This window comes from Pediculus humanus, genomic scaffold (assembly GCF_000006295.1).
Source record: "Pediculus humanus corporis 1103172107365 genomic scaffold, whole genome shotgun sequence".
Classification (NCBI taxonomy): Eukaryota; Metazoa; Arthropoda; class Insecta; order Psocodea; family Pediculidae; genus Pediculus; species Pediculus humanus.
The window spans coordinates 61,444-74,255 of NW_002986994.1; the positions used below are offsets into that span (position 1 = coordinate 61,444).

General features: G+C 29.2%; 2 protein-coding genes across 2 annotated transcripts; both read right to left on the reverse strand.

Annotated features, from left to right (window-relative positions):
* Positions 1-1,469: 1,469 nt before the first annotated feature.
* Phum_PHUM004770 (protein GCN20, putative) lies at positions 1,470-5,097 on the reverse strand (the record flags this gene model as incomplete). The annotated part of the gene is made up of 13 exons (XM_002422628.1): positions 1,470-1,489; positions 1,763-1,862; positions 1,960-2,180; positions 2,296-2,476; positions 2,564-2,738; positions 2,829-3,002; positions 3,084-3,266; positions 3,342-3,542; positions 3,629-3,892; positions 3,964-4,184; positions 4,266-4,420; positions 4,527-4,643; positions 5,025-5,097. The coding sequence occupies 13 exons, from the start codon at positions 5,095-5,097 to the stop codon at positions 1,470-1,472; spliced, it is 2,085 nt and encodes a 694-aa protein (XP_002422673.1).
* A 3,271-nt stretch (positions 5,098-8,368) lies between these two features.
* Phum_PHUM004780 (uncharacterized protein) lies at positions 8,369-10,675 on the reverse strand (the record flags this gene model as incomplete). Its single annotated transcript, XM_002422629.1, has 3 exons — positions 8,369-9,375; positions 9,455-9,994; positions 10,069-10,675. The coding sequence occupies 3 exons, from the start codon at positions 10,673-10,675 to the stop codon at positions 8,369-8,371; spliced, it is 2,154 nt and encodes a 717-aa protein (XP_002422674.1).
* Between the last annotated feature and the right edge of the window lie 2,137 nt (positions 10,676-12,812).

The window sequence follows — 12,812 nt, forward strand, 5'->3', positions numbered from 1 at the left end:
AAAAAAAAAAAAATGATGAAAAAAATGAAAAAAAAAAAAAAAAGTAATAATAATAATAATAATAATAAATTTCAATCGCAAAATTTAGTATAAAAATGATTCGCGCCTGATTATTTTATTTTATTTTTTTTATATTTTTTTTTTTTAGATTAATTTGTTATCATAATAATAATAATAATAATAATTAATAATTTGATTAATTTTTGATTCGTCAAGACGGGAGTTTTCGTTGTTAATTTTTTTTTTTTTTCATTCTGGAGAAATATTAATAATAATAATAATAATAACGTTAATTTATTTGCATACAATACAGTTAAAAAGAAATTATATTAATTTGTCGCTATTGAAAAAACGGGCCTTAAATTATTTACGATTTTAAATTTAAAACAAACAAACGAAGGAGATAAATAATAATAATAATTTATATATGTCAAGGCGGTGATTTTCAATATTTAACCAATAATGTCTATAACGGTCATCATCATCATTCATCAATCAATCAATCAATCAGTAATGAAATCAATAAGTTTTTCTTTAATTTTTTTTTTTAAAAATTTATTTTGTTAATTTTTTCAACATCTCCTGCAGGAATAAATAAATGAAATATAAATTTTTATTAAAAATAAAAACTATAGAAAGATAAAAAAAGATGAAAGAAGATAAATAATAAATGTTATTGTTATTTTTACTGTATAATTTATTATTATTAAATTTCATATATAAATATTTATATGGAGTTTAACCTAGTCTTTAAAATCGGGGGCAAATTAATTTTTAATTTTCTTTTCTTTTTTTCTTCTGGTTTAAAAAAATTTTTTTTTTTTTTTTTTTTTTTTGGAAGAGCTCATCAGAAAAAGCTCAAAAATTAATTAATTATCGAATATTAAAAAAAAAATAAATAAATATATATGCACACATATAACTTCGGGGCCAGTTATGTATTGCAATATTTTTATTAAAACTAAATAAATTTTTTCATAAGGGGAATTTTCTCTCACTGAAAACTGCATTAAAACGACCTGGCATAGAATTCTGACCTCGAGTATTTGGATTTGCAATAATATTAATAATAATAATAATAAATTAATATATAATAATACATGACATATTTTTAGAAGAGAAAAAATAAATATATAAAATGTATAAAAGAAGATAAAAAAAATTTTTTTTAAATAAATAAATAAAAGATCCGAATGAAAATAACGAAAAGAAATTTAAAAAAAAAAAAAAAAAAAAAAAACTATTGATTTTTTCAGTTGATATATATATGTAGTTTATAAGGTCTTCCTGTAACAAAGATATGAAAAATAAACCGAAAAATTTTGAAATAAAAGCCTTTTAAAATAATTTTTTGTCTCTCTATTTTTTCTGTTGTTTCCTACCATTTTAAAATAAAAAGGTAGAAAAAAATAATTAAAATTTTTATACAATAACAATTTAATATTTATTGCAAATAATACAAAGGTTTCTTATGATTTGTGCTGACTGACTGACTTCTGTTGTTGTTGTTGCTGTTGTTGATCGTTTTTTACAAATATCACACATCTTATTCCTTTTTTATTATTATTATTATTTGTTTTAAATATCATGTTAGTTTTCACTTATTTATTAAAAAATCAATTAATTAATATAAATTATTAATGAGCCGTCATTAAATATATATATATATATATAAAAAACAATAAAATTAGAAATTATAATCAAAATTAATTGCTTAAAGCTTCGATTTCTTTTTCTATTATTTTCTTATATTCGCTGAAACCTCCTTCTATCGCTCTCACATTTCCATTTTGACAAACCCACAACTCATGGCAAACCATTCTGATTAAACGTTCGTCGTGTGAAACTAATATGACACCACCCTAAAATATAATTATAAAAATCTTTTACACGACCTTTTGATTAAAGAAAGATGGATGAGTGGGGTGTGTGTGTGTGTGGGTGTGCGTGCGAACTAACCGTGTATTTTTGTATTGCTTTACCCAATGCTTCGATGCTTTCTATGTCTAAATGATTGGTAGGTTCGTCGAGTACCAAAAAATTTGGATTACCCAAACACATTCTCGCAAATGCTACCCTACTTTTTTGACCTCCCGACAAGCTAGCTATTTGCTGAAGTGCGAGATCACCGGATATGCCAAAACTTCCCAATTGTCGCCTATACTCTTCGATTCGTTTACCTGAAAGGTTTCATTGTGGAAAGGGATGATTGTCAGACGATACAACTACCCTATTAATTTGATGTCGCGGCTTTGCCAACTTTAAAAAAATAAAAAAAATATGATGGGTACTTACCGGGTGCCGTACTCTGTAGTAATTCGACTGAATTTTGCGTCATGTCCAACTGATCCACGTGATGCTGACTGAAATAACCAAATTTAAGATTTCTATGAACGTGTCGTAGTCCTTTCGTCGGATTTAATATTCCCATGACAATTTTTAACAATGTCGTTTTACCCGCACCATTTTCACCAACCTGCAAAAAAAAAAAAAAATATTATTAAATCATTTGATGATGAATTATCAGCCATAAAATAAAATCAATCAATCAATCAATACTTACTATACAAATTCTAGATTCTAATGTGGCACTTAAATTAACATTGTTGAATATCACATTGTTCGGTGTATAGTAAAAGGACACTTCATTTAATTGTAATATCGGTGGAGACAAGGCATCCGTTTCCGGAAATTTCAACACAACTTCCGTTTCTTTTTCCACGGGTTTAAGTTCAGGTCTAAAATGTAATTCGCATAAAAAAAAATAAAAATGAAATAAAATATTTTGTTTTTAAAATTTTGTGATATCATAAATGATGGAAACTTACAATTTTTCCAACATTTTTATTTTGCTTTGTACAGAAGACGCCCTGTTGGCATTGTAACGGAATCTGTCGATAAATTCTTGTACGTGAGCTCGATGTTGTTGCTGTGCTTCGAATTCTCTCTGCTGATTTTTTAATTTATCAGTCTTTGTTTTTTCAAACGTTCCATAATTTCCCCTGAAAAAAAAAATAAAAAATTTTTTTTTGTTAATCAACAAATTATTTACAGCAAATGTAAAGCAAATTTGTTCAATGTACCTATAAGACTCGATTCTTTGAGAATGAAGATGTAATATGTCAGTAGGAACAGTTTCGAGGAAATTTCTGTCGTGAGAAACAACAAGTAAAGTTGTAGGCCAATTTTGTAAATAATTTTCTAACCAAATAATTGCCTTTATATCCAACATGTTTGTAGGTTCGTCCAAAAGAAGAAGATCAGGTCTGTAAAAAGAATGATTTTAATTAAACTCATTATAATTTTTAAATTATATTAAAACTCGAAAAGAAAGAAAATACTTGGAAAAAAGTGCCCTAGCCAATGCTAATCTCATTCTCCATCCTCCAGAAAAAGTTTTTGTCGCTCTTTCTTGCATTTCCTTTGTGAATCCTAAACCATTTAATATGATAGAAGCTCTGGCTGGTGCTTTTTCAGCTTCTATATGTTGAAGTTTGGAATAAACTTCACTTAATCTAGTACTAACTTGTGAATCACTTGTGCTAAAAAAAGAAAAAGCTAAAAAGGTTAGAAAATTTTTCTTAAAATTACAATTAGTTTATAAAAAAAAAACAAAGCATTTCAGTACCCTGCATTTAGTAAAGTAGTTAATTCCTTTTCTTCTTTTAAAAGTTGTGTTCTGACTGTATCAGATTCTAATACACTTTCAAGTGCAGTGGTATCATCACCTGTTACTTCTTGTTCCACATGTAATACAGATATATGAGATGGAATGGCTAATTGTTTACTAGATATCATTCTAAGTAAAGTGGTTTTCCCTAAACCGTTTCTACCTACTAAACCATATCGCCTACCAAATGCTAATACTAAATCTGCACCTTGGAGTAAAATTCTAAAAAATTTAACTGATTAGTAACTTTAAATAAAGATTTTGATGTATTAAATTTAATGAAAAATACTTACTTGTCTCCATAAGCAACATCGAAATTTTCAATTCTAATATCTTGCGTTCTATTCGTTCCTTTGGCCTCCATTTTCATTTCCTTCTTACTAGTGACTTGTGAAGCTGTTGCCGTTTCTAATTTGATTACTGCTGGAGCTTTGGAACTGTGATCTATTCTTCTCTTTTCCTGCTTTTGCTGTAGTTTAGCTTCAGCTTTTTCTAATTTTTTAGCATCAACTTTCTGTAAAAAAAAAAAAAAAAGTTTTATATTAATTTTAAAAGCAAATAATATTTTGTGATAATTGTTGTAATTTTAGTTTACCAATGTATCATCCCTTGAAATAACCCATATACTTTTTAATTCTTCTACATTATTTTCTAATGTGGCTGCCATACTGCCAAGATGAACAGGAGCCCCTAGAACTTTGTTAGAATGATTTTTTTCTGGTAATTCTACTTTTTCAGGTTTTAGTATACCTTTAAAAATAAAATGATAAATGTTTTAAGTTCAGGCAATTAGGTATTTTATTAAAATTTAAAAAGCTAATAAAATTATGAAATATTTTACCTAATAATCTTTTACAAACATTTTTTACATCATTTTCAGTTTTCTCTTGTGACACTTCATGTAAAAGAGCTCCAATAGCCTCATAAACCTCTTCACTGTCTTCAAAATCATCTGCTCCACTTGTTAAAATTCCTAAAATACAAGTAATTTAAAAAAAATTAAAAGAAAATAATAAGTTCTGATAAAATATTATTTATATAATTATCAACTTAGTATGGCTGTCTGATAAATTTTGTTAAAATTTGTGGCATTGAAAGTGATTAAGCCAACTGAAAGAAGTTTCAAAAAATTGTCGAATGTATATTTTAAAAAAAGACAATTTTTTAATAAATTTTGTAAAAATAAATCAATTCAGGATGTAAAAACATACGGTTTAAAAAAAAAAATAATACACCGGACAGAGCGAATAGGCTCATCAAGAAGATAAAAGTAAATGTGAATTTTAAATTTATTCTAAAATTCTTTAAAAAAAATTTATTTAAATAGTTTCGATAAGGAATGTAATCATCATACCTTCAACGTATTGATATAATTCACCATCTATTTGAGGAAACTCGGACCTTATTAATTCTTCATATGTGGCCATATTTAATGGTTAAAAAACTGCAACAAGTCGAAATGTGATCGTAAGTTCCGTTCGGTATATGGCCAAAATGCGAATTTACGAACAACCTTAAACAAAAAAAATTAAAAATAATAATAACAAAATGGCATCCGTCACAGCTGTTGTTGGTGTCAACATTTTTCGACATCTTTTACCGTAGGAAGCATTGCTTTTTCTATTTATTACATAAATGAAAGTAAAATATTTATTTGAATTCCGGCTTTGCTAAATGGGCTGTTGATTTCCTACTGCGCTGGTTTAGTTTTTTCGGCTGCCTTTAATTGCTATCCAGATTTTTAGTAATATTGTCGTAGTGTACCATGTTGACATTGACCCAATGATGGATGGCCGGTCACTTTGTTCTTGGACAGGAAAATGCAAAATTTGAAAAGGTATTAACCTAGTAGAAATATATATATATATATAATAAAAAACGTGCAAATTTTGCAATTATTTATCACGATTTTTTTTAATAAATACAGAAAGTTTTAGTTATTATTGAAAATGACAAACTAATTTTTTATTTACTTAAAATATTAAGTATTAATAACAAATCAGTCATTCTGATGTAAAATATATTTTTATAGAAAAAAATGTAAATAATTTAGTTTTTTTAGATTTAAATTACATATTTTATAGATTCAAATTTACAGTTTGTAATTGGAATATATATATTTTAAATTAATAAATGATTGTTTGCTGTGTTGAAAAAAAAAAGAAAAATGTGATAATTTTAAAATTTCAAAACTGACCACACTCATTAATTTTAATAAATTAAATTAAAATCAATCACTTTTATCGAAACATATTTGTGTTTGAATTATATATATATAAAGACTTATAATATATGTATCTTTACAGAAAATGAATACATATTCACATAAGTACCTGAAATTAAAATGAACTGCTTTTCACTGTTCAAGTTTACTAAATATTATCTCAAATTTGTAAGTATTTTATTTTTTCTTTAAAATTTTTTACTTACATTTTATTTATATGTAAACAAAATTATTTTACTTCAATTACAACATAAATTTTCTTATACAAATTTACAAAATAATTTTGTTTATGCAATTTTGAAACGACATCAAAATCGTAGCCCAAAGTCAGTCGAAATTAATTTTTAAATTTCTTCTCATATTCTGGGGGGGGAGGTTTTACTTTAAATTAAATTATTATACAATTAATTAACATAATTCATGACAAAATAACAAATAATACAAATTTGTGAGGAATAGAATTCATCGCAATAATAAAATTTAATTATTAGATTGTTCTGCGCCTTATTTATATTTATTCAATTATTTTTTTAAGGTAACAAATAAATAATTAAGAGAAATTCATTTTTCTATATCAGCTGATATTATGTAAGATTTTTTTTTTTTCGAATAATCAAATCAGTCAGACAGACAGTTAAGAGAAACGAGAAATTTTTTTATCAATCATCATCATCATCATCATCATCATCATCATATTTTAGATAATTTTTGTTTGAATGACAAAATGTAAAAGTTTCTCATTTTTAAAGTCACATAGATTTTAAAAAAAATTTTCCCACAAAAACAAAACACTATCATTATCATTATTTGCTTTTTCGAGTAAACTAAATAATTCTGTTACAGCTTATCATTATTATTTTAATAATATCAAAAGTCTTTTATGTTTTCTACATTTAAAAAATTAATTTATGTATTTATCAAAGTTATTAATTAAAGGATTTTAATTTTAATAGGAAAGAATACTTATGTATTAATTATGACAGGGTAATTAGAAAAAAAAATCTATATTTAACATTTGTGCCCATTTTTTCTTTTTTTTTTTTTCTTTGTTAATTCTTATTATTAATTGTAAAAAAAAAATGATGATGATGATGATAATTTTTTTATGGTTTCAAATTAATTTTTTTCATTGTTAAATTTAGGTATTTAAATTTAGGTATTCAAATTTAGGTATTCAAATTTAGGTATTTAAATTTAGGTATTAAAAAAATTTTGGTTAAAACGATTGGGTAGAAAGTCATGTAATGTAAGGGGTTGATATAAAGTGTGTGAACACTTAAACAAAAATGACTTGACTGACTGATTGACTGATTGATTGACTGATTGATTGACTGGCTAATTCAACTAATTTTTTTCTTTCAATTATTATCGATTTGAAAAAGTTTCAATCAATTTTTTTTTTTTTTTTTTTAAAATATCGAATTCATCAATTGCTGATTTGAAAGATTTTTGTGTGCGCATGTTTAAAAGTAGGACTAGGTAAGGTGATGCAATAATTGTACTGAACAACAACAGCAGCAGCAGCAGCAGCCTGTTGTTGCCCTTAAACTATAATATCAAATTAATAAATTTTTCTTTTTTTTTTGTTTTATTCTGTTCAAAAACAACAAAAATTTGTCGTGAGTTCGTTGTTAATTTTACGCTGATAAGGCTATTAAAAAAAAAAAAAAAAAAAAAAATTTATAATAATTCATGTCATCGAACGACGTTGCCTCACTCTATTTTTTGCATGACTATATACCTTAAAACGACAAACACAATTGAGATTTAAAGTTTGGGGGCAAGGGGGCGGAGGCGAGGGCGAGGACGGGGGAGGAGGAACCACAATCGTTAACATTTCGTCGGGATCGATTTTAGTTTTGTATCGATTATTCACAAAATATGATTTGTTTTTGAACCAATGAAGAAGATTATTTAAAAATCAAAGAAGGTTAACGATAATAATAATTTTTTCTTAGGTATATTTAGGCATGGGAAATTAACATTCGATTGATTAGTAATTGTCGGTTAGATTTGCGATTTTCTGTGTTGCAACATTAAACTTTTCTTTTTGTTTTTGTTGTTATTGTTCGTCTCGCCTTTTAAAATTTTTATCAATTAAAGGTGATGATAGGGTGGTGTTTGCCATTATATTGATTGCGTAGGTACCTGATAATGATTGGTATCTGATAAGAGAGGAGAGGAATAAACAATCCACCTTTTTCATCCCCGAAGTAGGTTTGTTAGTTAATGAAAGGAAAAAAAATTTAATTTCAAAAGAGAATTGGGAATCCCCTTCTATTTCAATTATTTAAATTTTTTCTAGAAAAAAAAAAAAAAAAAAAATCTCCACATTTTTTCTACTCACGCGCTCTGTCGTCATTTTATTTTTCAAAAGGTTTAATTGAAATTCGATGACGCGCAACAATAATAATAATAATAATAATAAAGAGTGGATAAAATGTAAAATTCTATTAGATGTGTTGAGATTTTTTTCAAGCTTCTCCCACTCGAATGGCTTTGATGAGTGTTTTTGCATTGTTTGTCGCAATTGCATTTCTAGAAAGTGTGACGGGATCGGTTTTATGCTTTCCAAAACGAAGCCTCGATGATTTTTGTATTATACCGTTGAGTTCTTTAATCGTGTTAACAATGTCGGAATAATTAGACGATCGTATTTCGTAACACGTTTGCAAATCGTTATTCAATTCGTTCAATTCGTCGTAATAACGAATCATGAGTTTCCAATCTTTCAACAGTCTCGCATCTTCGCTCCTTATCAATAAATTTCTTATCAAATTCGTTTTGTCACCCAAATCCAAATTGAGTTTATTTTTAACGGATTCCAAATCCCTGAGTTTTTCCAGAAGTTGAACGCAATTTTGTTCTTCTCTCGGATAATTCGCAATCGATTTCAAATGAGTCAAATTTAAATACGTTCCGAGGGATTGTATCAAATCTCCGGCGAGTGTCATGTTGTCCGTTTGTATTTTCACTTGTCCCGATTGATTCATGGAAAGGGCAAAAAATTCTTTTTCGTCTCGGAGAGAAGTCATGTGGAGATTTAAATCCGACGTCGAATTTATGTCGAGAGGATTCGGGAGTAAAAAATTACGATTTATCCAAAGCATGACTCTTTGTATTCGTTCGTTTAGAGTAAACGTGACGAAGGAGGAAGAAGTGACGTCGGTCGGAGGAGGAGGAGGAGGATTCGACATCATGGAATACATTGAAAATCTCGGGAGTTGTCTCGTGAGTTCGAAAACGTGAAATTGTTGACTTTCCGGATAGCCGACGAGTGCTTTTATGTGTATGTCTATGGGTACGTCGCGGGGGGGATAGAGTGACACGCTGAGTTTATTGCTCACGTCTATTAATTTCGGATGTTCGACATGTGTTTCACCGTTGAATATACCCTCGGCGAAAACGATTATGCTACGAATGATTGTGTCGTTGTTTGTCGATAGTACGACGTCAACGTGCGGAATTTGCTTTCCCATACCTTTAAGGAAAAAATAATGATAATGTTGATTGCGTTGTTTAAAAGGAAGGAATGAGTATATATTTTGGATAATACATACCTAAACCGATTCCGATGGACGTTTGCAATCTTGTTTTTGCTGGAATGGCTCCAAATGTGCTCTCATCCATCATCATTTCACCAGAATTAACGTATTTGACGTTACATTCGTAATTTTTTAACTCTAGCAGAAGGCTTTGTTTTCTCGCGAGGAGTTCTCGTATGGCTTCTTGTTCGAACGAGGGTTCCAATTTTTTAACTTCCATCAATTTCGGCGCGTTCGGATTGAAAATTTTAATTTCTCCAGTCGTTGACACGACTATCAAATCGTTTTTACCCGTTCGACGACAGTCTCCCTCGCACAATCCGGCGACCGTGTTTTGAAAATTATCTTTGAATAAAACTTCGCCGGTTTTCAAATGTCTCCCGTCGACTTTTCCTCCCTGCCATCCGGTTATCAATTCATCGCATCCGTCTCCGTCGATGTCGTACTTGAGAAGGCAAGTGGGTCTATTTTTCGATTTGACTCGCCACAAACGATTTAGTTTTTCGTAGACGCCGACGGTTCCGTTGGCGAGAGTGTACGCGAATAAATCGTTTCCTGGAAAAAAAGAAAACTTTTTTTAGTATGAAAAATTTCAACGAGAGTTTCCGGTTTATAAATTTTCCCCTTACCGACGTTGACCAAAAACGTCACGATTTGAGTTTCCGTTATTTCGTGCACGAGGTCTTCGTTTTTGAATATTCTTATGTCGTAGTCGTCGGAACCTACGACCAATTCATTTTCACCATCGTTGTCGACGTCGATGAGTGCCAAAGAACGAACGTCGTCACCGGTGACGATCCAAAAGATTTCCACGCCCGTTTTGTCGAATCCTTGAACGGAATAATTTCCTCCGACGAGTACGAGTTCCGAGGTACCGACTGTGCCGAATTGAACGACGTGACCACCGTCGGACAATTCTTTCGTGAAGACATCTTGATTTTGATGAACGTTGTAAACGAATATGCGATTGACGGTGCAAATGAGGAGAAGATCGAAATCGTCATCTTTAAATCTGGCCGTTCCTATGCTCGTGATCTGATTGGGGAAATTTAACGTTCGAACGTTGTCTTCCGTTTTCGTTTTATTTTCGCAATGTTGCAAATCGTAAATGAAAATTTTATTAGAATTCGATACGAGAGTAAGGTTGGGTATTTCGTTTTCGTATTTTCCCAACGCGACCAAACCCGGTTGGATTTTTTGATTTAAATTAAACGTTATTATCGAGTTTGTCGGCATGATGGATGATGGATTTTCCATAAAAGAAAAATTTTTCTCTCGGTGTGTCTTTCGTCACGTTTCATTAAATAATTTCAAACGTCGTTTATTGCTTACTTATTTTTGAAATTACAACATTATTAGGGTCACTTTCCTTCTCCTCCTCCTCCCCTCATTTTATTTTTATTACGAAAAAGCAAAAATGGATTCGTCATAAAACTCGTAGGATTCTTGTGGAAAAGCACTTGAAGATCCCCCCGGTGAAAAAAAAAAAAAAAAGAATTATTATTATCGCATTGATTTTCTTTTTTTTTTTTTTTTTTATTCTTTCGCGTTTCGCGTTTTTTTTTTAAAAAGAAAAATACAGACACCCACACAATCAAAATGGACGAATTCTTTTTTTATTTTGTCAAAGTTAAATTTTATTTATAATAAGAGTTAGAAAAAAAGAAAAGCGAAAAACAAAAAACGAAAAACGCATACCGTCCGTCCGCGGTTTGTATTCATTTTTTTTTTTCGTTTTTGTTTCCATAGAGATGAAAATTACGACAGGGTTACCAACTTTTCGACTCGAAATATCTTTTGACGCTCAAAGCTTCTTTTAAAAGGAGGGAGACAAAAAAAAAAAAAAAAAATTTTGAAAGTGTTCTTCCATGTAATTTCAACGTCGGTTAAAATTAATTATTTTAATAATAATAATAATAATAATAATAATAGTAAAAGGTTTCGTTTTTGTAATTTTAACCTAACGAAAAAAAAAAGGGGGGGGGGAAACGTTTTATTTAAATAAGAGGAAAAATGATGTTGATAATGATAATGATAACGATGACGTTGTTAATGTTGATAAAAAAAATTTTCAACCTGACTTTTAAAACGTGGGCTTTTTAAAGAAAAAAAAAAAAATGAGTTCAAGGTTTTGTTGCTTTTTTGGGGGGAGGGGAAGAGAATTTTTCGTTTTTTTATTTGCGAATTTTCTTTCTTTTTGGTTTTTTGGTTTTTTTTTTTGGGGGGGGGGGTTTCATTATTGTTCGTTACGATCGACCTTTGAACTTTCACACGATTGTATCATTCAATGGCTTTGGTGGTGGCTTTCACGTCAATGTCGTTCTTTATACTCTTTCTTTTTACGTTGTTGGTGTTGGTGTAAGGCTAAATCTCACTTAAATGGAATTAATCCCGCTTCAATTGCATCGAAGGAAAATGAAAATGAAAGGTCGCGAGATATGTAAAAAAAAATTATTCAGGTTTAACAAATTCTAAGAGAGAGAGAGAGAGAGAGAGAGAGAGAGAGAGAGAGAGAGAGAGAGAGAGAGAGAGAGAAAGTAAACGTGGTAAATGAGATGGATCCTAAAACCAAGATGCTGGAACGTTTGAAGAAATCGTGAAATTGATGCCATCATCATCATCATCATCATCGTGATCATTTTGTAAAATTTTACACGAGTCAAGGTGTCTAATGAAAAGGGAAAAGAATTAAAATTTAAGTACTTTGGAAAATTTATTCAAGGTTTTTAATTTTAATTTTTTTTTTTTCGACTTTTAACTTTTAATATTTCCGACGTTTTCACCATTCGATGTAATCGTCGAATCTTTTTTTACCCTCGAGCACGCACCTTCTTCCCTTTTTTTTCTTTTTCTTTAATGTTTCCATTTACGGATGATTCAAGGCGTTGTTAAAAAAAAAAAACTTAATTGAAAAATTTTATTATTATTATTATTATTATTATTGTTGTTTTGTAGAGAACGTTAAAAATCGGAAGGAAGAAAGAAAGGAAGGAAGGAACGTGGTTACGAGGTTTTACGTTTGTGTTAATGATAATTGAATTTAATTATAAAAAATGAAGGAAGACGTGTGATGACCGGTCATCACGTGACTTATTTGGTTTAACTTATTTATTTAAAAAAATAATAATAATAATAATTACGAATAATTTCCAAAATTAAAACATGCGCACACACACAAAGAGAGAGAGAGAGAGAAAACGTACAATTTAAATGGGTGATTTTTAAATTTTGGTTTCGAACCCGTACCCCCAACCTCTCCCTCCCCTCCCACCAGGTTCTGGAGAAATTTTTTATTTTTTTGTTGCTGGACGACAGACGAAAGAATCAATTGATTGTTTTTATTATTATTATTATTATTATTATTATTATTATT